Source organism: Bos grunniens, chromosome 25, assembly GCF_055505025.1.
Source record: "Bos grunniens cultivar Pamir isolate PY7600 chromosome 25, Bosgru_T2T1.0, whole genome shotgun sequence".
Classification (NCBI taxonomy): Eukaryota; Metazoa; Chordata; class Mammalia; order Artiodactyla; family Bovidae; genus Bos; species Bos grunniens.
The window spans coordinates 13,391,963-13,417,918 of NC_141189.1; the positions used below are offsets into that span (position 1 = coordinate 13,391,963).

Sequence of the window (25,956 nt, forward strand, 5' to 3'; positions counted from 1 at the left end):
CCTGAAGGCTCTGGGATTGGGGGAGGGGGAGATGACAGCATTGGTTCAGGTAATGAATGGATCTCTCTCTTTGCAGCTTGAATGGCCTTGGGGAAATTCCTAATGGTCCTCAATAATGATGGTGTTAGTCACTCAATTGTGTCTGACTCATTGTGAGCCTATGGACTGTAGCCCACCAGGCTCCTCTCTCCATGGAATTCTCAAACAGCAAAAGAAGTTTGCGATAGAAGTAGATGAAGATATAGATACAAGTATATGGATATTTAAAATTAAATACCTTAATCCCTAACTTCATTATTTTTCTCCTATCAAGCATAATCCGATTTGGCAAAAAAAGCTTTGAGCACGTTTTAATTTCGCTGGTTTCTTAAGATAGGTTTATTTATCTATTTTTTCACACTCCCAGTCCCAGGATTAGTCAATTAGTAGATGCAAATATAAAATTTTATGTATTAGCAAAACTTGACCCGACTTCTTTCTTCCTGGGGTGACTCTCCTTAAGTTGTAGATCAAATCCAGTTCCAGGCTAAAGTACCACAATTTCTCTTTTCTCTTCCTGGCTGACCCACTGCAAGAATGCATTTTTCTTTTCTTTAGTATGGCAGACTCTGTCCTGGAAATCCACAGGAGGAGTGACATTGTTAGCAGTTGTTCCTAAAATCTGGCCCTATCCTTTTTTTTTTTTTTTGCAGAGATGTGTCTCTGACCTGCCTTTGAAGAGTAAAATCATCACCTGTGCTCTTCACAGTGCCAGGTTTTTGGTGGATGTCCGGAAGTCAGCCAGGGCAGGGCCTCTTTCGGATATTGTCCTCACAGCTCCATGGGGGTCAGTGGTCATGGACACTCCAGGCTGGTTATCTGGCGTCATGGGTTTTGACCATGGAGCTGGAGAGTTTCAGTGTTTCAGCTAACATTCAGATTTTGGGAGCGATGGATTTAGACGACTGGCCATTTGATCCAGCTATCCCACTCCTATTATAGATATATATGAAAGAACTGGAAGTAGGATCTCAGAGAGATATTTGCATTAACATAGCGCTTTATTCATAGCAGCGTTAGTCACCATAGCCCAAAGGTGGAAGCAACCCAAATGTCCGTGTAGGGATGAAGACCATTTCCCTGACATTCTGCCACTTCTTTTTTTAAAATTTAAATTCAGGTTCCCTAGAAAGCCACTGGCTGTTACAAACAGGAGAGCCTCTTGACTTAATTTACATTAAAATTTTTTTAAATTGTGGTTACAATATGCATAATGTATATGTAACATAAAATTTACCACCTTAATCATTTTAATTGTGCATTCACATAGGTGTTAAGTACCTTCACATTATTATGCAAGCAATCACCACAGCTCTTTCATCTTCCTAAACTGATTCCCTGAAGGAAGAAATGGCAACCCGTTCCAGGATTCCTGCCTGGGACAGCGGAGCCTGGTGGGCTACAGTCCGTGAACTCACACAAGAGTCCGACACGACCTAGTGACTGAACAACGACAATCTGTGTATCTCTATCTATGTCTATATCTGTGGGTGTATGCTCAGTCACTTCAGTTGTGTCTGACTCTTTTCGACCCCACAACTCTAGTCTGCTAGGCTCCTTTGTCCATGGGATTCTCCATGCAAGAATACTGGATCAGGTTGCCATTTCCTATTCCAGAGCATCTTCCCAACCCAGGAACCGAACTCACGTCTCTCGTGTCTCCTGCTGTCTCTATCTCTGTATCTATCTAAAAGTGGAATTGCTGGGTCATATGGTAATTCTGTGTTTAGCTTTTTTGAGGAACGGCCATACTGTTTTCCACAGCAGCTGCACCATTTTACATTCCCACCAACAGGGTATACAAGGTTCCAGTTACTCCATGTCCTCGACAATACTTGCTATATTCTGTTTTTCCAGCACAGCCACCCTGCTGGGCGTGAGGTTGTATGTCGCGGTGGTTTCTGCCACGATTTCAAGGGCCTGATGTGTTTGTATTACATCTTCAGATGTCTTAGTCTGCAGAGACAGTAAGACCCAGTTCCTGCCACAAGGGACAACTCTCATGGTCTGTTGAAGAACAGAGGCAGCTAGATAGAATATTGTAACACAGCATGACAAGTGTTGTGATGGGGACAAGTCTTAAGAGAACACAGAGTGGATGCAATCAAGCAAGACTTCCCAGAGGTGGGGGTACTTCTTTTTAAATTTAATTTATTTCTGTCTGTACTGGTCTTCATTGCTGCACATGGGCTGTCTCTGCAGCAAACAGGGGCTACTCTCTAGCTGCAGTGCGTTACCACGGTTCTCATCGTGGTAGCTTCTCTTATTAACGGAGCACAGGCTCTAGGGCACGTGGGCTCAGTCGTTGTGGCACACAGGCTTAGCTGCCCCGCGGCATGTGGAATCTTCCCAGACCAGGGATCGATCTGGTGTCCCCTTCATTGGCAGGCAGATTCTTATCCACGGGACTACCAGGAAGACGTTCAGGAGTACGTCTTAAAGCGTTCTCTAAAGCCTACTTTGGAACAAGGACCTGAAAAAATGAGAAACTAAACTCAAACTCTAAGTGATTGATGGATTTGGGTTAGAGCCATATTTTTTTTTTTTTGGAATAGAATGACGTTTGAGGCATTTTTCCTCTCTGTCTGTGTGTCTCTCTGGCTCTGAAATGTTGTAAAGGTCACTTAATTGGGATACTTTACAGTTTTTGGTTATCAGAAAGAAGCCAAACTGAGATCGCTGGGGCTGGTAAGTAGGTGGGGGGTACTCACGGAGCCTGACCCAGGTGAGGTATGTTTGGTATTTCATCCATTCTGGGGACGTTTGAAGGTTCTGGGCCCCGGGAGTCTGTCACATGGAGGGAGGTGCTGTGACAAGATATGGAGAGAGAAAGCATATAGAGGCTGCTATTTAAGAATAGTGCTATTCTTATTGTGGTGACTCACACTTGTCAAACCTTTGAGGCTCTCTGCAGAGGAAGAAAGCGTTGGATTGCAGCTTGGAGGTGGGCAGTGTGGCTCCCGGTCCTAGGGTGGAGGCTGTGTATGATCTCACCCATGTTTCTGCCCGGGTGGCACTAGTGGTAAAGGACCCGCCTGCCAACGCAGGAGACAAAAGAGATGCAGGTCCAGTTCCCGGGTTGGAGAGAACCCCTGGAGGAGGGCATGGCAACCCACTCCAGTATTCTTGCCTGGAGAAGCCCATGGACAGAGGAGCCTGGCAGACTGCAGTCCATGGGGTCACTCAGAGCCAGACACGACTGAAGTGACTTAGCATGCACGCACTGCATTTTGTAAACGAGGAATCTGACTTCCAGGGTGGTGGAGCGATTTCCCAGGGCAGCACAGCTCATCTATGTAGAGGTGTGAGGGGGAAGCAGTGGGAGAACCTTCCCTGGACGCATTCTGATTATTGAGATGGGCTAAGAAGTAGCTGGAACATTCAGTTTAAAGGTTGAGCATGGATGTGCTCAGCGGTCACTGAATGGGAGAAGCAGAAGAGGCTTTAGCCAAGTAGAATCTTGGTGATCGCTGAGAGAGAGCATCAGTCAAGAGTACCACTCTCCTTCCCACACCACCTGTCCTGTCCCTCTGTCTGCTTCCACCAGATCCTCTCATCATCACCTGTGTACCCGGATAGAAATCTTGATGTTAACTCCTGCTTCAACATTACTGGTGATAAAAAGTCCTGGAAAATTTAGCGGAGTTGTCTGTGATCATGTATTGGTTTTCTACGGCTGCTGTAACAAAATCCATAGACTAGGTGGCTAAAAGCAGTGGTCCCCAATCTTTTTGTCACCACGGACCTGTTTCCTGGAAGACAGTTTTTCCATGTACCCATGGGGGGATGGATTCAACATGATTCAAGTGCATTACATTCATTGTACAATTTTTTTTTTTTTTTACGTTAGCTCCTCCTTGGATCATTAGGCATTAGATTCCAGAGGTCAGGGACCCCTGGCTTAAAGAACAGAAATGTATCGTGTCACAGATGGGAAGCTGGAAGTCTGAGATTAAGGTGTGGGCAGGGTTGGCTTCTCCTGAGGCCTCTCTCCTGACTTGCCCACAGCCGCCCTCTTCACATCCGCATTCTCTGTGCACCCGCCCCTGGTGTCTCTTTCTCTCCTTAAAGGAAACCAGTCAGATTGCATTAGGGCCCATCTTCACAGCTTCATTTATTTAACTTAATCACCTCTTTGGAGCCCTTCTCTCCAAATGCAAATACCTTCTGAGGTCCTGGGAATTGGGACTTCGACATAAAACAGCAGGTACAGGGCATGCTACCTGTTCTCTTAACATAGCATCCACCTCACCTGTTGCACTTTACTTAACTGAAACGATTTACTTGTATAATTAGGGCCTTTCCTGGTAGCTCAGCTGGTAAAGAATCTGCCTGCAATGCAGGAGACCCCAGTTCAATTCCTGGGTCAGGAAGACCCACTGGAGAAGGGATAGGCTACACACTCCAGTATTCTTGGACTTCCCTGGACGCTCAGCTGGTAAAGAATCTGCCTGCAATGTGGGAGACCTGGGTTTGATCCCTGAGTTGGGAAGATCCACTGGAAAAGGGAATGGCTACCCACTCCAGTATTCTGGCCTGGAGAATTCCATGGACTGGATAGTCCATGGGGTCGCAAAGAGTCAGACACGACTGAGTGACTTTCACTCCCTTGTGTAATTAGTTGCTTAATATTCATCTGCCCCTTTAGGCTGGGCTTGCCTGGTGGCTGAGTTATAAAGAATCTGCCTGCAATGCAGGAGACTCGGCTTCAATCCCTGGGTCAGGAAGAAATGGCTAACCCACTCCAGTATTCTTGTCTGGGAAATCTCATGGCCAGAGGAACCTGTTGGCTACAGTCCACGGGGTCACAAAAGGGCTAAACACTACTTAGCAACTAAACAACAAACAAGCCTTTAGGCTGTAAGAGGTGTGAGATGGAATTGTGTCTGTTTTACTTGTGGCTACAGCTCTAGGTTTGGAGCATAATAGATGCTCAATAAACCTATATTGGTTGAAGGCAGGAATGAATCTTTTCCTCTGTTCCACTTGCTATACCCTTTCACATGTCTCCTCCACCCACCCACAGCTCCCTTCCTACCTCTGCTTATTAGTGGGACACATGTTGGCCATGCTTGTTGAACATGGCAGGTAAGGGCTTCCCCAAAGAAAGATTGATAAAATCTCAAGAATCCAGGCTAGGGAATACTGCAGACTTTTCCACTTGTTGCAGTCGGGCTATCATTTCTTACCATCCTTGAATATTATGACCATGAATACATTATTCTAAGCCTATATGGATCTCTCAGTTCTCTGAATCACCCTAAAAATTATTTTCAGGGAGTCTGTATTTTGACCACTGAAGGAAGCCATGTGGATGCATCTCAGTTTCCTGTCCATACTGTAGCTTCCAGGAGAGCAAGGCTATATCTCAGTATGCTTTTTCCTTCCAGGTACCCAGGTGGCACTAGAGCTAAAGAACCCACCTGCCAGTGTAGGAGACGTAGGAGACACAGGTTCAATCCCTGGGCCAGGAAGATCCCCTGGAGGAGAAAATGGCAACCCACTCCAGTATTCTTGCCTGGAGAATCCCATGGGCAGAGGAACCTGATGGACTACAGTCCATAGGGTCACAAAGAGATGGACACAACTGAAGTGACTTAGCACACACGCACCCATCTGAGTGCCTGGAATGACTTTTTTTCAGGAAGTTGACATTGGAGAGGTTAGATGAGAAAAGATAGTGATGGAGGAGTAAAGATCCTTCCATGGCTTGGCCAACTGTCAAGGGCAACGAGGATCTATGGTGCTTGTTTCTCTTTAGGATAGAAGAACGATAAGAATGAAAGCAGTCTCAGGGGGGAAAAAAACTTCCATGTATCAGGTGAATACTCTGCAAAGGAGACTTTTTGACCTTAAAATCTGGTGAACTATAGCTCAGTCAAAGCTAATGAGGGGAGAGAGCGAGCTAGTCTGGGGAGAAAATGCAGATTGACTCAGAGTTTCTTTCTCCGAGGGCAATTTGCATGACAATGATTACATATTAGGTTGGAGGCTCTTTGGCTTTCTTCCAGAGCAACTATTGTGGATGCGGAGCCCCTTTAGAAACCTGGTTTTAAAAGGAAATTAAATGTGAAGGGTTGCATTGCTGTCGCTGTTAGCCTTGGGAAGGGATTAGAGGGGATGCTTTGTCATGCGAAATGTCGGGAAAATTCATGAGGAGATCCGCAGGTTGTCTACTTGATAAAAGATCTTACCCCCCTAATGGATTTTGAAAAAGGTAATTTAATTTTAGCTCATGATTAGCTATCATAGGCAGGGGCGAGGCGGGTAATGCCCTTCATCTTTCTGGGGACTGTGAGTTTTTCTACCTTTATAAAATAAAATGCAACTGAAATACAATTTTTGTCTGTAGTTTATGACTCTGCAGACAGTGGAATGGGAAAGTTTACAGTCATTATTCCTGAAGAATAGAAAACTGTGTGTGAGAGATCATGACACAAAACAGCTTCTAATTTATTTGGCAAGAGTAACTTCTTAGGCTGGCTGCCCTGGTGGCTAAGTGGTAATGAATCCACCTGCAGTGCAGGAGATGCAGGAGACATGGGTTCGATCCCTGGGTTGGGAAGATCCCCTGGATTCTATGGCCTGGGGAGCCTGGCGGGCTGCGGTCCATAATGTCACAAGAGTTGGACACAACTGAGCGGCACAGCAACTTATTAGGCAGGAGAAAGTTAGAGAACTGTGCAGAGGAAAGGAAGCAGAAGGAGATTTTAGGTGGGTGATGTACAGATAGATGGAGAAATAGGTGGATAGGGAGATGGAGCGTTGGAGCTTGATCTATATGTCCCAGTAGTGAAAGAAGCAAAGACTTTTGCTGTGTTAGTCTCAGGCAATTGGGTTAGGGCCCAGAGAGGCTGCTCTGGGCTTGATGATCATAAAACTTTACGGTGAGCACAAGAAAGTTGAGGAAAGAGGAATAGAGTCCTTACTACTAGGTTGGCCAAAATGTTCGTTTGGTTTTCCATACCATCTTACCAAAAAAAAAAAAAACCAAAGAAACTTTTTGACCAGCCTAGTTTTTTTTTTTTTTTTTGCTGCAGATTCTCTTTTTATTATTTTATTTTTCTATTATTTTTAAAGATATAATTCACATGCCTTAAATTCACCCTTTTAAAATATACAAATCACCACTCGCTAATTCTAGGATGTTTTCATCTGCCCACCCACCCCACACCCACCAAACAAACTTCGTAACCATTAGCAACTCGTGTTCCACCTTGCCCCTGCTGCTGCAGCTGCTGCTGCTAAGTCGCTTCAGTTGTGTCCGACTCTGTGCGACCCCATAGACGGCAGCCCACCAGGCTCCCCCGTCCCTGGGATTCTCCAGGCAAGAACACTCGAATGGGTTGCCATTTCCTTCTCCAATGCATGAAAGTGAAAAGTGAAAGTGAAGTGGCTCAGTCGTATCCGACTCTTAGTGACCCCATGGACTGCAGCCCACCAGCCTCCCCCGTCCCTGGGATTCTCCAGGCAAGAACACTGGAGTGGGTTACCATTTCCTTCTCCAGTGCATGAAAGTGAAAAGTGAAAGTGAAGTCGCTCGTTTTTCTTTCTCTATGCTTTTGCCTATTTGGGACATTTCATATAATGCAGCCATACAATATATTTGATTTTCTGACTTCTTTAACGTGGCATATTGTTTTCACGGTTTATCCATGTAATAGTGTGTATCAATACTACATTCCTTTCTTTCTTTTTTTTTTTTTTTAACTTAACACCTTTAATGGTCCAAATATTCAGGGAAATACAAAATAAGTATCTATGTTCTTAAGGAATTATATCTGCAAGGAACACACTGGAAAACTCAATTATTTGGGCAAAATGATGGGTAGGAGGCAAGAAATACACGTTGAATTTCTGTTGCTGATGAGGTCTTATCCCCAAAGTCTTCTCTATGAAGTGGGAATAATATTACCTGTCTCATCCTTTTTAAAAGCTCTATTTTGTTGAGGTATAATTGACATGTGACATTATATTAGTGTCAGGTGTACAGCATAGTGATTCCCTCTATGTATATCATTGTGCAATGATCATTCTTTTTTATGGCTAAAAAAATTCCATTTTATGGATGCACCACATTTTCTCTATTCAGTTGGTGATGGATATGTGAGCTGTTTCTTCTTTGGGACTGTTGTGAATAATGCCGCTATGAACATTTGTGTGCAAGTGCTCATGGGTGAAATGTTTTTATTTCTCTAGAGTGTACATCTAGCAGTGGGGTGGCTGGTTCATATGGTAACTCTGTGTTAACCTTTGAGGAACTGTTCAACTGTTTTCAAAAAGACCCACATGATGGTACTTTGCAACCAGTGATGTACAAGAACGTCCTTTACTGTTCAAGCCCCTGCTGTCTGCCAAGCGCTATGCTATCCTCTTGGTGTGTCTGTCAAATGAGCTTATAGTCTTTATTCCTTCTTTACAGGATAAGAAATGGAGGCTCTGAGTGTTCAAGAGAGAGAGAGACTGACTTCCCTGGTGGTCCAGTGGTTAAGACTCCACACTTCCAATGTAGGGGGCGTGGGTTCCATCCAGAAACTGAGATCCCACGTGACATGCCATGGCCAAAAAACAAAAGACAGAGAAAAAGAGAGATCACTGAGTTATTGTTATATGACCACATGTGGGGTCTCCCCTAGGACTGCACCCCAAATTCCTGCCCCAGGACTTGGTGGGGGTTACTTGAAGCCAGCCCCATATCAAGTAACGCAGTCAACCAGCCTTGGGCAGAGGTACTGTGTCCAGCTCAGCAGCGGCAGGGTCTCTGCCGAGTAACTAGCCTTTCTGCTGTTCCCTGCGGCTGGAACCAGGGCAGAAAGCAAGGGAAGCCAACAGCCTCACAGGCCATCTGGGGCCCAGGAGGATGCTGTGGATCAGAACCAGAGCGAGGACAGAATGGGCTGGACTGGTTGCTGACTGTGGTCCCTGGAGCTCCACTAGGTGGGGGCCGCTGGACGTTCTCAAGGCTCACCACCCGTACACAGTATATGTCTCAGGCCACACCCACCTACACCTGCCTTAGATTAGAAACCCAAATAGTATTGATCCATGGTTTCGTTTTGTCATTTCTCAGTTATCATTCTCCCCATTCTTGACTTTTGGCTCTGTTATTGTTAGTTTTGCCAAATGGAGGAATATAAAAAAATATATCCCAAGTGAAAGCGCTCTTCCAGCCCAAGGCTAATGAGCACCATCTTACCTGGCTGCCTCCTCTGCAGGGAGGAAAGGCTGGTGATGCCACACACACCTGGGCAGGTGTTGCCTCACATCTCCCAAAAGCTCTGGTGCTGGCTTGGGGTTAACAAGTCCTTGATTTGCTGGGGAGAGTGGACCAGATGCCAGAAACAAGAGCAATGGAAACACTCCTTCCTTCTCCATTCATGGCAGCCCTTTGGAAATGAACACTGGCATTTCAGTGTTGGGGCCCATCAGAATAGACATGTTCTGTAGGTCATTATTCCCTCCAAGGCTTCTAGGTCTTCCCAAGCCAAGAGCAATACATACAGGGTATTTTTCATAGATTGTTTTCCTCAAACTCTGGCTTTAAAGGTTCTTTCCTAAGAGATAGAGAGTAGCTGGGGCTTGGAAATGTATGTGTTTTCTTTTGATCTCTTCTTGCCTCTTTCATCTTTCTTTAGTGAAACCTGCAAACCATGCTGCTATTCACCTGCATAAACCTGCAGCCTCTAAGCTGAGCCGGGCAGGTCTCCTACCCACCACGAGAGATAGGTGTCTGTTTCTCTGTGGAATGCTCACATCTACTCAGACTGTTCTTCTCATCTGAGAACTCTAGCCAGGGAAGAAGCATAGTCATATGGAACCAGGGAGGAGCAGGAGAGGTGAATTGGACAACAGTGAAGACGGAGAAATCCATCCTGGTCAGAGGATGTCTTGAGCTCGAGGGATCACGGTGGCATGGGCAGCTCTGGAGCTCTGGGGAATTGGCCTTTCCTGTGTGTTCACAGGCAGAATTAAGACTAAGATGTGGAAGATATCACCATGAGGCTGATGTTGACTATTCAGAGAACATAGAAATGAGCCCCATGGAGGAGGCTGTTTGGAGGGCTCACCAATGAGTTTGTACCTCTGGAGGTTTTTAGAATGAGGCTGGACATCCATCTGGCTGGACTCCACATCAATGTGGAGGATGTATATTGCATTAAGAAAAGGACCAGAGTGGCCCTGCACGATCCTGAGAGTTCAGTTTTTTGCGTATTTGATCAGTTCATATTTGTTGGTGGGGAAGCTATTTTGTATCTGCTGAATTCATCAATTCTCCAAGAAGCTGGATTTTACCATGTGCACTTCTAGTGAATGTGTCCTAAGCTAGTGTTTACGTTACTATACCTAGGCCCACCAAGATCATGAAGAATTTTGCCTCTTACTTCCCTTCTTCTCGTTTCTGGGGTTTGAATCAGAGATGTCGCAATTTTCCACCAGGAGCCACACAACTGCTCTAAGAAAATCTGTTGATTTCCGGATACGGTCATGTTACTCCATGGTCCTTCTTATTGATGGGGGTGCTTTCTTTCTGTGTCCTCATTCTGGTATGTATGTTTTCACACTGGAGCTGCAGGGAGAGGAGCTTGAAATTTGAGAGCTCCAAGGGGCCCAGACACTCTTCAGTCACGTCCCTGTTTTACATGTGTGTGCTTTGCGGCAGAGATTTGTCTAAGGCCATCAGTGACAGGGGCAGAGATGGCCCTAGGGTCTACAGACCCACATCCCACATGTGCTGACCTTTATTTTTCCTTGCTGTCAGGGTAATTGTTTTTCTGTCATGATCCCTAGAATAGAAGCAGCACATTTCTGTGCTCTGTTTAACAGCAGACTCCTTGGAAGAGTCTGGACCTCCAAGTCTGCCTGTACCTCCTGCTTTCATTTCTTCACCTCTTGTTCTCTCCTGGACCTACTTTGGGCTTTGGTTCTCTGAAACTGGTTCTGCAAAATTCACTGATGCCTCGGTATTATCCAGTCCAAGGGTCGCTTCTCAGACTCCATCATTTCTAGGGGTTCTGTCTACATTCCTCTTAGTTTTCCTTTCTTGGCCCTTCTTCTGGTCCTCAGGATTCAGGCTTCCTTTTTTCCCCCTGTGTTTCTGTGTTGCCTTGGTGACTCCTCAAGGACTGTGTCTTTAAATTCCATTTAGATACTGGTGAATCCCAATTTTCTGTCTTCAGACCTGACCTCATCATATCAGATGCTTGATGTTTCCGTTTGGATGTCTTATAGGCGTCACAGATTGGCTGTATCCCACCCAGACTCTCGATTCTGTGTCATACCACTTCGTACCCAAATCTTTTTCTCCCTGTTTCTCCATCTTACTTGGTGGCACCAATATCCAACAATCTTCATTAATCAGGCCAGAAATGTGAAAGGGAGCTATTCTTCAAGCTTTTCTTTCTCTTGTGTGTTTTCAGATAAATTGAAGTTTGGCTGGGCTTGGTTCTAAGCTACACTTTGGATCCAGCTACCCCATGTGTCTCTTCCCTTCCTTGGACCAGTGGGCCACCCAAAGCATGTTATTATGATGATACCGAGTTGAGGAGACCAAGACCAACGGTGGAAGCACATTTCAAGCCTCTACTGATGTCACAGCCACTGGTCCCTTTTTGGCCTAAGCAAGTCTTGTGGTCAAGCTTAGAGTTAAGGGTGGGGAAGTACGTTCTGCCCAGCCAGATGGTCAGGCTTAATGTTAATGAGGTGGGATGGGTACTCCTCCCAGGGGTGTGGAGGGCAGAGAGTCTATATTTGTTGAACAAAAGTCCAAGGTACTACCTTGGGGATGTGCTTAAAGGAGAGGAGAAAAGAATTCCCTTATAAGTAAATGGAATCTAGCCATAGGGTCTTTTTGTGAGAAACTGGATGTGTGTTTTTTAAACTTGTGGTGCTTCTGAATAGCATAGGTATCTTATTTTAAAGTTGAGAGTGGGTATCTTATTTTAAAGTTCTAATAGTTTATTAGGAATGGTGGTGGTGGTGATGGTGGTAAGGTGATCGTGACAGTAGTGATGGGGGTGATGGTGGGTGTGTGTGTGTGTGTGTATGTTCAAAGATAGTGATACTGATCATTTTGGTGGGTGAAGGAAGTAGCGACATTTTCCTAGGGTGGTTCATTCTTGTCTGTCTTACTCTTCCTTATCGTTTCCTGAATTCATAATTTACTTTCTCTGATATGAACACAGTGTCATGTGGATCTGTTTTAAAATTATATGCTTTTTGCAGAATTTGGTGAAGGTTAGTGTTGCTAACGGAGAAGGCAATGGCAACCCACTCCAGTACTCTTGCCTGGAAAATCCCACAGGCGGAGGAGCCTGGTAGGCTGCAGTCCATGGGGTCGCACTGAGTCGGACACGACTGAGGCGACTTAGCAGCAGCAGCGGTGTTGCTAATGTTCACTGCCCTCTCTCTCTCCTCTTTAACCCCCTCACTAGGAATAAAATCCTAGGTGGGCTCGGGGCATGAGAAGGGAGGAGAGGAATTTCCTCTGAAAGCCATCAGACCCGACAGGTGTTGAGCAAATGTGGCAGGTGGCCTGGTCTGCAGAGTCTTGTGTGCATTTGACACCAGCGGATTTCTTAGGTTGTGGCAGAGGGCTTTCTTCAATTCAGCAGGTTTCCTAAGCAGCCCTGGGTCAGCTTTATTTTCCTTTTGTGTAGTTTTGTAAGTGATGTGCGGCTAAGTGACACAGTTAACCTGCGAAGCCAGGGTCTTTCATCCATCTGCTCTGAGCAATACTGACAATTGCCAAACTTTTCTTTATTTTGTTAGAAATACTCTTTTCACTTCCACACTCAGGCAGATGCATCAGCCAGAGCCTGGGCCAGGCCAAAGACATTTATTTATCACCTCCACACACAGGGGGTTGTTTATGCCAATGTTTGCTTGGCATCGAGAGTGGGATTCAGGACTTTTTGATCCTTTTCATCACAGTGGCATGAAATTTGAGAGTGCATTTCATTAAGGCATGCTTGGCAGCCTGGTATACAGAAACCCAGGATCTGTATCCACCCCTGGCTACTTTAAGTGACCTAAAGAACATTCTTCATCCTCATTGGGCCTCCCTTCTCCTATATGCTGACTGTGGATAGGGCTATTCTTAGGCTCAAATTAAATGATCTTTGTAGAAAGATTCCAGGAAGTCTAAAGTTCATAATACGTGTAAGACATGCCATTTTGAATAAAACTGCAGTTTGAAAATTTATAGACAGTTTGTTCCAAAAGGACTTCAAGCAAATAACAGTGATTCATATCTCTTGGAACTGTAAAGGCTGCATGAGCAGTTTGGATAATGGGCAGGAATGTACTTCCAGGATTCTGACTCCGGGGGTGGGGAGCACATGTCGAGAGACTTTATTAGTCATCGCTTTGTCTTCTAGGACAGAATCCAGCAGTGGATGGCCATCTGTTATGGAAGGAAAGTGTGTGTTCCCCCCACCCCTCCGGTTCATGTGTTGTGACCCTAACCCCCAATGTGATGATGTTAGGAGGTGGAGACTTTTGGAATTAAATAGGGTTAGATGAGATCATGGTTAGATAGCATCACTGACTCAGTGGACATGAACTTGAGAAAACTATAGGAGATGGTGGAGACAAGGAAGCCTGGCGTGCTGCAGTCCATGGGGTCGCAAAGAGTCAGACACGACTTAGAAACTGTACAATGACAATGAACAGGATGAGATCACGGGTTGGGTTCCCTGATGGAATTAATACCCTTATAAGAAGAAGAAAGGACACGATTTGCTCCTTCTCTGTCATGTGAGGACACGACAAGAAAGTGGCTGTCTGCAGGCCCTCACCAAGGACCCAACATGCTGGCACCTTAATGTTGAACTTCCCAGCCTCTGGAATTCTGATAAATGTCTGTTATTTAAACTAGTGGTCCTCAGTCTTTTTGGCACCAGGGACCAGCTTCATGGGAGACATTTTTTCCATGGACCTGGTTGGGGGGATGATTTCAGGATGATTCAAGTACATTACATTTATCACGCACTCTATTTCTATTATTATTACACCAGCTCCACCTTGGATCGTCAGGCATTAGATCCCAGAGGTTTAGAACCCCTAATTTAAGCCACTTAGTCTTTAGTATTTTGTTATAGTAGCCCAAGGAGACTAAGTATCAGGGAAGTTTTGAAAACATGGTTGTATAAAGGTGGTTGAAGGAATGTATATGTTTAGTCTGGACAAAAATGAATACAGGTCATGATAATGCCTTGAAATATTTGAAAATTATATGGAAGTGTAATTATTGCATGATAGGTGTAGAAGAGAGAAGTAGGACCACTGAATAGAAGAAGCCAAGCTACACATTTCTTAAAAATTCAATTGATTTCAACCAGAAAATAAACAAAACAAAAACAATTCACCTATTTTTTCCACCCCCTACCTTCTGCCTCTGACAACCACCAGTCAGTTCTCTGCATCAGTGAGCTTGATAAGTACGTGTGCATTTGTAGATTTCAGTCTACGGCCATACCACCCTGAATACACTTGATTTCCATCTGTAGATTTCATGTATGATAGAGATCATATGGTATTTGTCTTTCTCTGTCTGACTTATTTCGTTTAGCATAATGCCCTCAAGGTCCCTTCATGTTGTTGTAAGTTGCAAGATTTCATTCTTTTTTTATGGCTGACTAATACCCCATTATCCTGGAGAAGGGCATGGCAAACCACTCCAGTATTCTTGCCTGGAAAATTTCATGGGCAGAGGAGACTGGCAGGCTATAGCCCATGGGGTCACACAGAGTCGGACACGACTGGAGTGACTTAGCGTGCATGCAGTGCCCCATTATGTGTGTATATTGTATATCCCACGGCTTCTTTATCCATTCTTCCGTTGATGGACACGTAGGCTGTTTCCGTATCTTGGCTATTGGAAATAATGCTGCAATGAACAGGATGGTGCAGTTAGCTTTTCAAGGTATTGTTTTCATTTTCTTCAGATAGATACCCAGATATGGAATCGCCAAATCATATGGTAGCTCTATTTTTAATTTTTTTGTGGAATCTCTGTACTGTTTTCTGTAGTGGCTGCACCGATTTACATTCCCACCAGCGGTGAACATGAGTTCCTTTTTCTCTACACCATTGCCAGCAGATGTTATTTCTAGTCTTCTTGATATGAGCCATTGTAACAGGTGTGAGATGACCTCTCATTGTGGTTTTGATTTGCATTTCCCTGATGACAAATGATGTAGGCCACCTTTTCATGTACAGTAAGTCCCCTACATACAAACCTTCAAGTTGTGAACTTTCAGAGATGCGACTGTGCATTCCATCAATGCCAGGTGTGAGTGAAATTGCAGCTTGCCTTCCATTTCCTGTTACTGACAATCCTTCAGCTTTACCATCTCTCACCCCCCTTCCTCCTCCAGTCAGTAACCCTTCATGCTTGTTCACTCAATGCCAGCCCCTGTATGCCAGCTGTTGCACTACCATACTTTTCAAGGTACTGTACTATAAGATTGAAAGTGAAAGTGAAGTCGCTCAGTCATGTCTGACTCTTTGCGACCCTATGGACTGTAGCCCACCAGGCTCCTCCATCCATGGAATTTTCTAGGCAAGAGTACTGGAATGGGTTGCCATTTCCTTCTCCAGGGGATCTTCCCAACCCAGGGATCAAACCTGGGTCTCCTGCATTTCGGGCAGACGCTTTACCGTCTGAGCCACCAGGGGATCCCATAAGATTTAAAATGTATCCTTTATTTTTTGTGTTTGCTTTTTAATGTACTACTTGTATGAAAAGTATTATAAACCTATTACAGTACAGTACTATACAACTGATTGTGTTAGTTGGATACCTAGGCTAACTTTGCTGGACTGACAAAACGCGCTTTCAGAACAGAATTGGTTTGTGTGTAGGGGACTTAACGGTATTTGTCTTAGAGGATGATTTATTCAGTTCTCTTCCATCAGGAAGCAACTGGTGTAACTGAACTCCTAAGCCTTCACTGAAGATATTAAGACTAACATAACCTTTGGACATCATGTCTGGGAAGCTCTGAGCATACAGGACAGAAAATGTCAAAATCAGCATAATAATGCAGATGTCAACAGATGTCAAGATCATCATACTAGTATATGAACTGGGGAATCAATAATGATTTGACATGAGTCCATGAAGCAGTGTTTACCCATTTCCGCCATGTCTCCAGGAGATTTCTGTATCAACACTATAACCTGGTCATGTATTTGGGCAGCCCAGCTTATCCTGCACCTACTCATTTATTCACTTGCTTTTTGCTTATCTGTCCATTCATTCATGTGTACAGCATACATGAGGTTCATGTATGTGCCAGGCTATCTGTAAGACACAGCGATGTCTTCCTGTTCACAGGAAGCCTGTGTCCTTGTAAGTGAACAGCCGAGGACACCTGTAATAGGACGGGAGTAAGAGTGTGGTTGAGATTTCTTACCAAGGAGCGGCATCTGATTTTCTGGGCTGGGTAGTTCTCTGCAAGGGTTTGCAGGGTTGTATAGAATAACGAGGGTGACTGCCACAGGCACTGAGGGGCAGTGGCTGTGTAGAAGCCTCAGAAGAGGGTGGGACAGCTAAAAGGAGGCAGCAGAGAAGGAAGTGGAATCTGAGGCTGGGCAGGGAATCAGCTAGTGAGTGACTTTGTATATTACATGAGAATTTTTGAAATTTTCCCCCCATAGGCAGCAGGAATACACTAATGAATTTTAAGCAAGCAGTGGTCAGTTGTGTATGTTAGAAAGCTCACTTTGCAAGACACGGGGTTATGTGTTGACTGCAGTAACTCAAGGAAGAGATGACGTGCCTTTGAATCTGGTTGGTGACGAAAGGGATGCAGGGAAGGAACAGAGTCCCAAGATAAGGGAGGGAGTGCACTGGTGATTCAGTGGTTAGATTTCTCCTTCCAGTGTCGGGCTGTGAGTTCGATCCCTGGTTGGGAGCTGGGATCCACATGCCTCGTAGCCAAAATACCAAGGCACAGAACCCACGTGCCTCGTAGCCAAAATACCAAGGCAGAGAACAGAAGCAGTGTTATGGCAAATTCAATAAAAACTTTAAAAATTATTTACATCAAAAAAATCTTAAAGAAAAAACCGCCACAGACAAACAAAAAATAAACCAAAGATAGGTGAAAACTAGCACCAGGGGTAATTTGAGAAGTGAATTTGAAATATTATAGTTAGATAGATAGATATAGCAGACATTTATATAGTTAGCATGTATGTTTAACATTAATAGTACATATATATAATAATTAAAGTGCTTAGTATAATGCTTTGTGTCTAATGAAAATTTGTCTGTAAAACTAACAGTTGTATACAAAAATGGTGCTTCCACTCTCTTTTGTCAGTATTTCTAGATAAGCTTTTCTGTTCCATTGATCTGCCTGTCATTTCTTGTTTCATTATCTCACTGTCCTTTTAAAAATTAATTTTCATTGCAATGTATTTGATTTACAATGATGTAATTAGTTTCAGGTATTCGGTAAAGTGAATCAGTTATAATGTACCTGTATCCACTGTTTCTTAGATTCCTTTTCCATATAGGTAATGACAAGTATTGAGTAGAGTTCCAGGTGCCATACGGTAGGTCCTTATTAATTACCTGTTTTATACATAGAAGTGTGTATGGTGGCTCAGCTGGGCAGAATTTGCCTGCAATGAGGGAGACCTGGGTTTGATCCCTGGGTTGAGCAGATCCCCTGGAGAAGGGAACAGTTACCCACTCCAGTATTCTGGAGTGGAGAATTCCATGAACTGTATAGTCTATGGGGTCACAAAAAGTTGGACATGACCGAGCGACTTTCACAATATGTCAATCCCAATCTCCCAGTTTATTCCTCCCTGCATCTTCCTGCTTGGTAACCATAAGTTTATTTTCTACATCTAGGACTCTATTTCTGTTTTGTAAATAAATTCATTGTACCAGTTTTTCAGATGCCACATATGAGTGATAACATGTATTTGTGTCTCTCCATTTAACGTCACTGAGTATAATCTCTGAGTTCATCCATGTTACTGCAAGTGGCATTTCTTTTTATGACCAAGTAATATTTCATTACACATGCACACATGTGTATACATTATCTTAGTTATTAGTGCTTTTCAATAATTAAATAATAAATTTAATAATTTAATCTGCATACATTTATCAAGTATCCCGTCTGTCTCTGTGGTCACGTTGGCTTCCTCGAGCCACGAGTGGTCCCCTCACTCTCCCAAGAGTACATGGAATCCCAAGAATAAATCTGGAATTATTGCTCACTACTATGGCTTATGGCTGCAACGCCCTGATCTGTCTGTATGTTTTATCAGTTTTTCAAATGCTTTAGCATCATGTGAAATCTCCCTGGGACTCTGTGACCTTCAGGAGGCATTAGGGCCTCTGTCAAGACCCCAGAACACATGCTTGCCCACTGGAAGAAGGCCACGCAACGTGCTAGGCTCTTTGGCTGTGTGTGTGTGTGTGTGTGTGTGTGGTTTCCCTGACACTAGGCTGCCGCTGCCAGGATGAAGAGGAGCTTTATGAGTTGACAAGGCACCAGATTGTATTGTGTTTTCATCTCTGTCCTGGAGTTTGTGTGTCTGTTGTGAGTCCTGATTTCTGAAAGAATAATGCTGGTTATCTGTAAACTCATCAGTTTAAACTGTAACCCTGGAGAAAATGATGGCCTTAGTTATATGGAGGGAGGTGGGGAGGCAGCTGGGAGTGGATTTACAACCTGGGTTCTTTACTTTTTGCTGCCACTATGGAGCCTTTGTAGCTTGGGCCAATCGAAGATAGAAGTGAGCAGAGTGATTTACTCTTGCTAGAGGGTTATCAAATTATCAAGCCAGGGCACCTCGGGATTTCTGGGCTCCGTGTGAGATGGATGAAGCCGCTCCCTCATCCACATGAAGTATCCTGCAGAAATTTGGTGTTGATTGCACTAGAAAGGAATTTCTAAAATTCCAAAAGTGGAGGTTATTTTTATTAATGTTTGGAAAATTGGATGGCTATTTGAGAGAGAGAGATACAGTTTAGAGCCTTACCTCTCTGCCTCTATGTAATATTTCCTCCTAGTCACCACATCACTTGAATTATTATTGCTTGATTTCTTAACTTAATATTGGATAGGGCACCCCCCTTTCATTTTTCTTTTTAAACAAAATGGCCCAGTGTTATCAGCTCTGTGTTCTTCTCGGTTAATTTTAGAACCTTTTGTTCTGTTTCAGAAAAAGATTCTATTTGGAATTACATTAGATCCATATAATAAAAAGAAGTAATGGTATCTTTGTAACATTCCATCTTCTAAGTAAAAATACATCTCTCTGCTGTTCATGTGTGTTTTATTTCATCCATTTAATGAAATTTCATAGTTTTCCTCCTATTGTTTAAAGTTCTAAGTGCATTGTAATATTTGTTGCTTCTACAAATAGAATTCTTTACATTTTAGATTCTGGTTGGTTACAGCCAGAAAACAAAATGCTGCCCTGGAAGTTCTTATGTCACTGGCATGGCCATCACCAAGGTCACCAGGGCCCTTTTCTCTGCCAAACCAAATGGCCTTTTCCAGGCTTGATTTCCCTGTGACATTCATCAGTGTGAACTCTCTTTTTCTTTATGAATATAAATGTACTATAATATGTAGTCTTAATCCCTCTTCTCTTCTCCTAGTAGATGTCTTTTTTTTTCTGTGTATTTAATTTTCTTTCTGACATCACTTTATAATAGATGGCTCCAATTTCAGTCTCCAGATCTCATTTCTACTCATCCATATGCTCAACCATTTGGGGTTTTTTTGTTTTTTTTTGACTTTTTGTTGTGTTGTTCTTAATTGTTGCATTCAAACTATAGTTGCAGCATGTGGGATCTAGTTCCCTAACCAGGAACTGAGCCCAGGCCCCCTGTATCGGAAGCACAGAATCTTAGCCACTGGACCACCAGGAAAGTCCCTCTTAAGAACTTTCTACAGGTCAGGCACTAGGGTGACCACATGCCTGCCCTTAAAGAGAGTATCTAGTTGTGGTACCACGGGAGAAGTCTTCTGTGGGTGTGAGTAAGGTGCTCTATCTGTCAATATCCCAGCCAGAAACAAGTGGCACACCCAGAAGGGGCTGGCTGAAGAGATTTTAGCAAAACATTTACAAAGATTTGGGGAGAGTTAAGGGAAATCAGCAAAGCATGGCCAGTCATGGTGTACGACTCCAGGGCTAGCAACAGAAGAGGAAGCAGTTGCCATGCCAACGCCTGAAGGGTCCGGAAGAGAGCATGGTTAACAGAACATGGGATTGGCTCTAGCCCTAGGCTAACCGTCAGAGATGCCTGTCTGCACACGACTGTGCCACAGAAGAGCGCAGTCTCCACCAAACCACATCTGGTTGGGAGGGAACTGGGGGCCAAACACCCAAACCTCTCTCTCTTCTCGACCATCAGTCTTCTCAAGGTAGCTCCTGGTGGTTAAGCCCAACCCAAAGCCAGAAGTGTAAGGGAACCCTTGATACTGTCTATATAGGTCTTATCTTCTAGGGCATGAAGCAGAGAAACAGGGTGGAGAGAAACACGAAGAATATTCAGTAAAGGTGCTAGGGGATGGGTGACCTCAATTTGTTCTTCTTTCTTCCTCACCTTCAACTTCTTGCCAATACCGTCCCTTGGCTATGCAGTCTTCGGCTACAGTAACTCAGGAGGCAGCACCTAAGGGACAAGAAGGCAATGCCAAGTCCTCTCTAATCTGGTCCTAAGAAGCCACCCCATTTTCTTCCCTCGTTTCCCTCTTTCTTCTTTTTGTCAATTGCGGCTTCTATGCCTACAAGGTCACATCCATCTGCTGTGGCTACAGTTGCTTCCGGCCAAAAAGCACAAGGCACTTTCGGAAAAGAAAGTTCCTTGGGTGCATGGAGTCATCCCAACTTGCCCTGGTGGCATCTCTTCCCAGTTAAGTAAAGACCAACCTGAGTCTTGTTGATGAACTTGAACTTGTATTTGTTGTTGCCAACCATTTCCGGGGCCTGCTAAGTAAGCACATTAAAATGCCAGTGAACATTTTTGCCACTTTGTTGAACCTTTCTGGCAGATTCAATTGGGGGGAAAATGGGAGCACATGGACCACAAAATATATAATTTGTAGTTGTCACATTGCACTCTGGAGAATGATCTTTTTTTGAGACTGCTACGTGGGAGCCTTTCATAATGGAAGAAATAATGCCTCAGAAAGGGGGAAAAAAGTCTCACTGGGAGGTTTCATTCCCTAAGCGTCCTTGGTAGGATTAGCCTGCATTCCTAGTCTTAATTCCTGTGCCCTTTTGTAATAAATTCCCTCCCTGGCTTCTCTGCCTGCATTGGAAAGGCTGCCTATGGGAGGGTGCTGGGCAAACAGCTGAAATACATTGTATCTTTTGAGGTGGCATTTAATGACTGGGGAATGGAAGATATCTATTTAGACTGGACAAAAGAGATACTGTATAGCCAAAGAGAGAAAAACGAGTCCACAGATGAAATAAGCAGAAGAACCTGATGTTTTCCATGAAAGCTGTTGAGTTATGTTGGAGGCCAATTCTGTCCCATTGGCCAGCCTCCCTCCTTGACCCTTGGGTTCCATGCTGGCCAGAAATCCACAGAGGACTGAGGTTGTGGCTTTTAAGAAAAGGTGGCAGATATTGGGCAAGGAAAGGGAAACCCAGGATGAGTGAGTGAAAGTGCACGAAACAAGAAGAAAAACCCACAGAGTATCGTCTCTTTTTCATCTTTTAAAATTATGTCATATTCTATACATCATATATATTGGGCTTCCCAGGTGAATTTAGTGGTAAAGAACCTGTCTGTCTGCCATTGCTGTAGACATAAGAGAAGTGGATTTGATCCCTGGGTTGGGATGATCCCGTGGAGGAGGGCATGGCAACCCACTCCAGTATTGTTGCCTGGAGAATTCCATGGACAGAGGAGCCCGGTGGGGTATAGTTCATGGGGCCGCAAAGAGTCGGACATGACTGAGCAGCTAACGCAACAAGGCTCGTGTAAGAGTTCTGACCACATTTAAGGTAGGTAAGCTGAGCTGTGATGTTCAGTAGGTTAGATGTTTTAAATGCATTTTTGACCTAGGATATTTTCAATTTATGGTAGATTTATCAGGAGGTAACTCTTTTGTAAATTGAGGAAGATCTGTATTTCATTTTTATTGCTAAATATTATCACATTGTCTGAATATACCACATTTTGTTTTATTCATTTGTCAGGTGATAGACACTTAGCTAGTATGAATAATGCTTCTCTGAACACTTGTGTACAAGTTTTTGTGTGGGCATATCTTTCCATTTTTCTTGGGTATATACCTAAAAATGGAATTGCTGGGTCATATGGGACAACTATACTTCGCATTTTGAAGAACTTCCAAACTGTTTTACAAAGTAAGTGCACCATTTTACATTCCCACTAGCAATGTCCTTTCATGGGTGATTTAAAAATCCAACACAGGTGTCTGTCCTTGACATTTGAAGAGTTTTTGTAGATTTTGGAGCACAGCAAAGGTGATGTTATTGGAATGGTTGGTGCACAATGATGTGGAATGAGAGGTTAAAGACCAGGAAGCAGAAAGTGTTGGAGTAATCCAGTTCTCAGTTGATGGTTCATCTGTTTGGATGGTGACAGGCAGAAAAGATGTCAGGGTTCCTGAGGAACACAGTGGACAGTGGAAAGGATTCTTAGGTAGAAAAATGATGTTCACTTGAGATCAACCCCGAGGTGCCTGCTTAAGCTTTGCTTTTTGATTTTGTTTCACAGAAAATAAATTTGCAGTTTCAGAGGAGTGAGAAAGAGACTACAGGTCTTTCCATTATGGGGTGGTGAGCCATCATGTGACCAGAGCAGACTAACTGGTCTTTAAGTGGCTTGGGAATGCTTTCCTGGAAGGTCAGCATCCTCCTAGGCTCTGTGGGCTGCCCATCATGAAAGCTGAGGATGCGGTTGACATCTCTGGTCCATGGTCTTCCTACCAGTGGCAGCAGTGGGACTTTTGTGGACAAAGTGTGTGTGTGTGTGTGTGTGTGTGCAAGCACACCTAAGGGTGGACAGAGTAGCTTGAACATTTGAAACAGTGAAAGAGAATAAGAGCCCTTCACAACAAAAGTTTTCAAGCCAAGAAATAAAACCTCCCGTAACTGTAGGATTTAAAAATTACCCATCAAGCTGTTTATCGTATAAATGGAACAATCGGTATAAAGCTGCCACCATCCTCGGAACCTGCAATTGCTCAGTGAAGCTTGTTACAGAGGCCTCCTACTCTACTTGGCACGGTTATCACCCTTATGGGCTTTTCTTCTCTGTGATTTATTCTCAAACACTTTTGTATTTCCTTTTGCCATTTAGATGAGATTTAAATAAAACCATTAGGTATAGAATGGTGTCAGACGGTTACACACTTTAAACTCATGATAAAATCAATCTGTATATTATTCTCTGTTCAAATGAAGCAAAAACACCTGCTGTCTGGCAGTTCCTTATTACTGGCTGTTCTTATTCTGCATTGTTACCGGGCATCTCCTGGAGTATCTAGCCTTGTGGTAATTGCTCATGAAGACAGGAGGTTGGGCAGGATGACAGGCCCTGTTCTGCCCATTTTTGGTCCACATATGCCTGCTTTTGGCAGTCTCTCCCTTTTATAGACCCCATCCTGGTACCCGATCCACCCTAGCTCCCCAAAAGACGGAGAGGTTCTTCCTGAGCGTGACCAGCCTTAACCCCACACCTCAGAGTTCCTTTGGTGGTGGTGTTCAGTTGCTCAGTCATGTCAGACTCTTTGCAACCCCATGAACTATAGCACACCAGGCTTCCCTCTCCTTCAGTATCTCCTGGAGCTTGCTCAAACTCATGTCCATTGAGTCAGTGATGTCATCCAACCTTCTCATCCTCTCTTACCCCCTTCTTCTCCTGCCCTCAATCTTTCCAATGAGTCAGCTCTTTGCATCAGGTGGCCCAAGTATCGGAGCTTTACCTTCAGCATCTGTCCTTTCAGTGAATATTCAGGGTTGATTTCCTTTAGGATTGACTGGTTTGAGCTCCTTGCTGTCCAGGAGTCTTCTCCACCATCACAGTTCGAAAGTGTTGATGCTTTGGTTTTCAGTCTTCTTTATGGTCCAGCTCTCATATCCGTACATGACTACTGGAAAAACCATAGCTTTGACTATACGGACCTTTGTCATGCTTTGACCTTCCTCTTAATCTAATTTTTAATTGTTTTCTAGTCTTTATTCAATTTTTACAGTATTGGTTCTGTTTTTTGGTGTGTTTTTTTTTTTTTTTTGCCCCAAGGCACATGGGATCTTAGGTCCATGACCAGGGATCAAACCCTCGTCCCCTGCAATGGACGGTGAAGTCTTGACCCGTGGTCACCAGGGAAGTCCCCTTCCTCTCAGTTTAAATGTGCTCAGGGCATATTCCCAATATTGATAAGTTGATGACATAATCTTTTCTGTGACGGGTAATGTTAAAATTTCCACTGAAGCTGTATTTTAGCCTGAATAACATATCCTGGTATGGTGGTTTTCAACTAATTCTTTTTTTCCCCTCTCTCTTTTTCTAGGTTTATCCAAATCCCTTGGGCTCATTGAAGGTTATGGTGGGCGGGGCAAAGGAGGCCTTCCTGCCACCCTTTCCCCTGCTGAAGAAGAGAAAGCCAAGGGACCCCATGAGAAATATGGCTACAATTCCTACCTCAGTGAAAAAATTTCACTGGATCGTTCCATTCCGGATTATCGTCCCACCAAGTAAGTTCTGATTCGGTCGCTCAGAGGAGTTGGCTTTATAGTGTAAATGCGTGTCTATGACATTATCTCCTGCTGTTTGTAACTAGTGGAGAAGCTTTTATCTCATGAGTCTCCTCCGTAATGAATAAAAGAAGCTTCCCAGGTGGCTCAGCGGTAATGAATCTGCCTGCCAATGCAGGAGATGTAGGTACCATCTCTGGGTTGTGAAAATCCCTTGGATAAAGAAATGGCAACCCCGTCCAGTATCTTACCTGGAAATGCTATGGACAGAGGAGCCTGGCAGGCTAAAGTCCATGGAGTCACAAAGAGTCGGCCACGACTAAGTGCATATACATGCAAACAAAATCAGTAAATAGTGCTATTGATTATGAAAATAAAGATAAGTAAATTTTTAAAATTTTAATACAAATAGTACAGAAACATAATCCAAAAAATTTTTAAGTGAAAAAAAAAACCACCATGACCTCATGACCTAGAGGCAGTGACTGGTAAAATCTTAGCATCTTGTCCTTGAGCCTGTTTTTCTATGCAGATTATATTTCTTGTATCCTTTTTTCACGCAACATTATTTCACAAGCATTTTCTGGTGTTATTAGTTATGATCATTGTTTCTATTGTTGTAAATTAAGGTTTTTTTCTAATTTTCTTTATTGTAAATAACACCGAGGAATATCTCCCCTCTCAAGTCTTTATGTACGTTGATTTGATATTTATTTTCATTTAAAAAAATTTCATTTTATTTATTTGTTTTTGGCTGTGCTGGGTCTCCATTACTGCTCTTGGACTTTCTCTGGTTGCAGCCAGCGGGCCTGCTCTTCACTGCGGTACTCAGGCTTCTCATTCTGGTGGCTTCTCTTGTTGTGGAGCAAGGGCTCTCGGCGCCTGGGCTTCAGTAGTTGTGACACATGGGCTTAGCTGCTGGGCAACACGTGGGGTTTTCCGGACCAGGGATGGAACCTGTGTCGCCTGCATTGGCAGATGGACTCTTACCCACTGCGCCATCAGGGAAGTCCAGACATTTGCTTTCTTAATCCACACTTCTAATGGTATAATCCTTAGATCACATTGTGGAAATACTTTTGGATACACAGAGAGATGTTTTCCTCCAGAAACTTTATAGCAGTTTCTGCTGCTATTGGAATTTTACCTGACCCTTCCCAAACTAGCATGTCAATACTGCTTTTCCTAGCTGGTAGG

At 43.8% G+C, this 25,956-nt stretch overlaps 1 protein-coding gene across 1 annotated transcript in view; it reads left to right on the forward strand.

Moving 5' to 3' along the window:
- The window catches only part of GALNT17 (polypeptide N-acetylgalactosaminyltransferase 17), a 428,470-nt gene that overhangs the window by 142,903 nt on the left and 259,611 nt on the right, over positions 1 to 25,956 (forward strand). Inside the window, exon 2 of the mRNA XM_086376802.1 lies at positions 24,576 to 24,759. Coding sequence (XP_086232928.1) covers positions 24,576 to 24,759 — 184 coding nt within the window. The remainder of the gene's footprint in view (positions 1 to 24,575; positions 24,760 to 25,956) is intronic.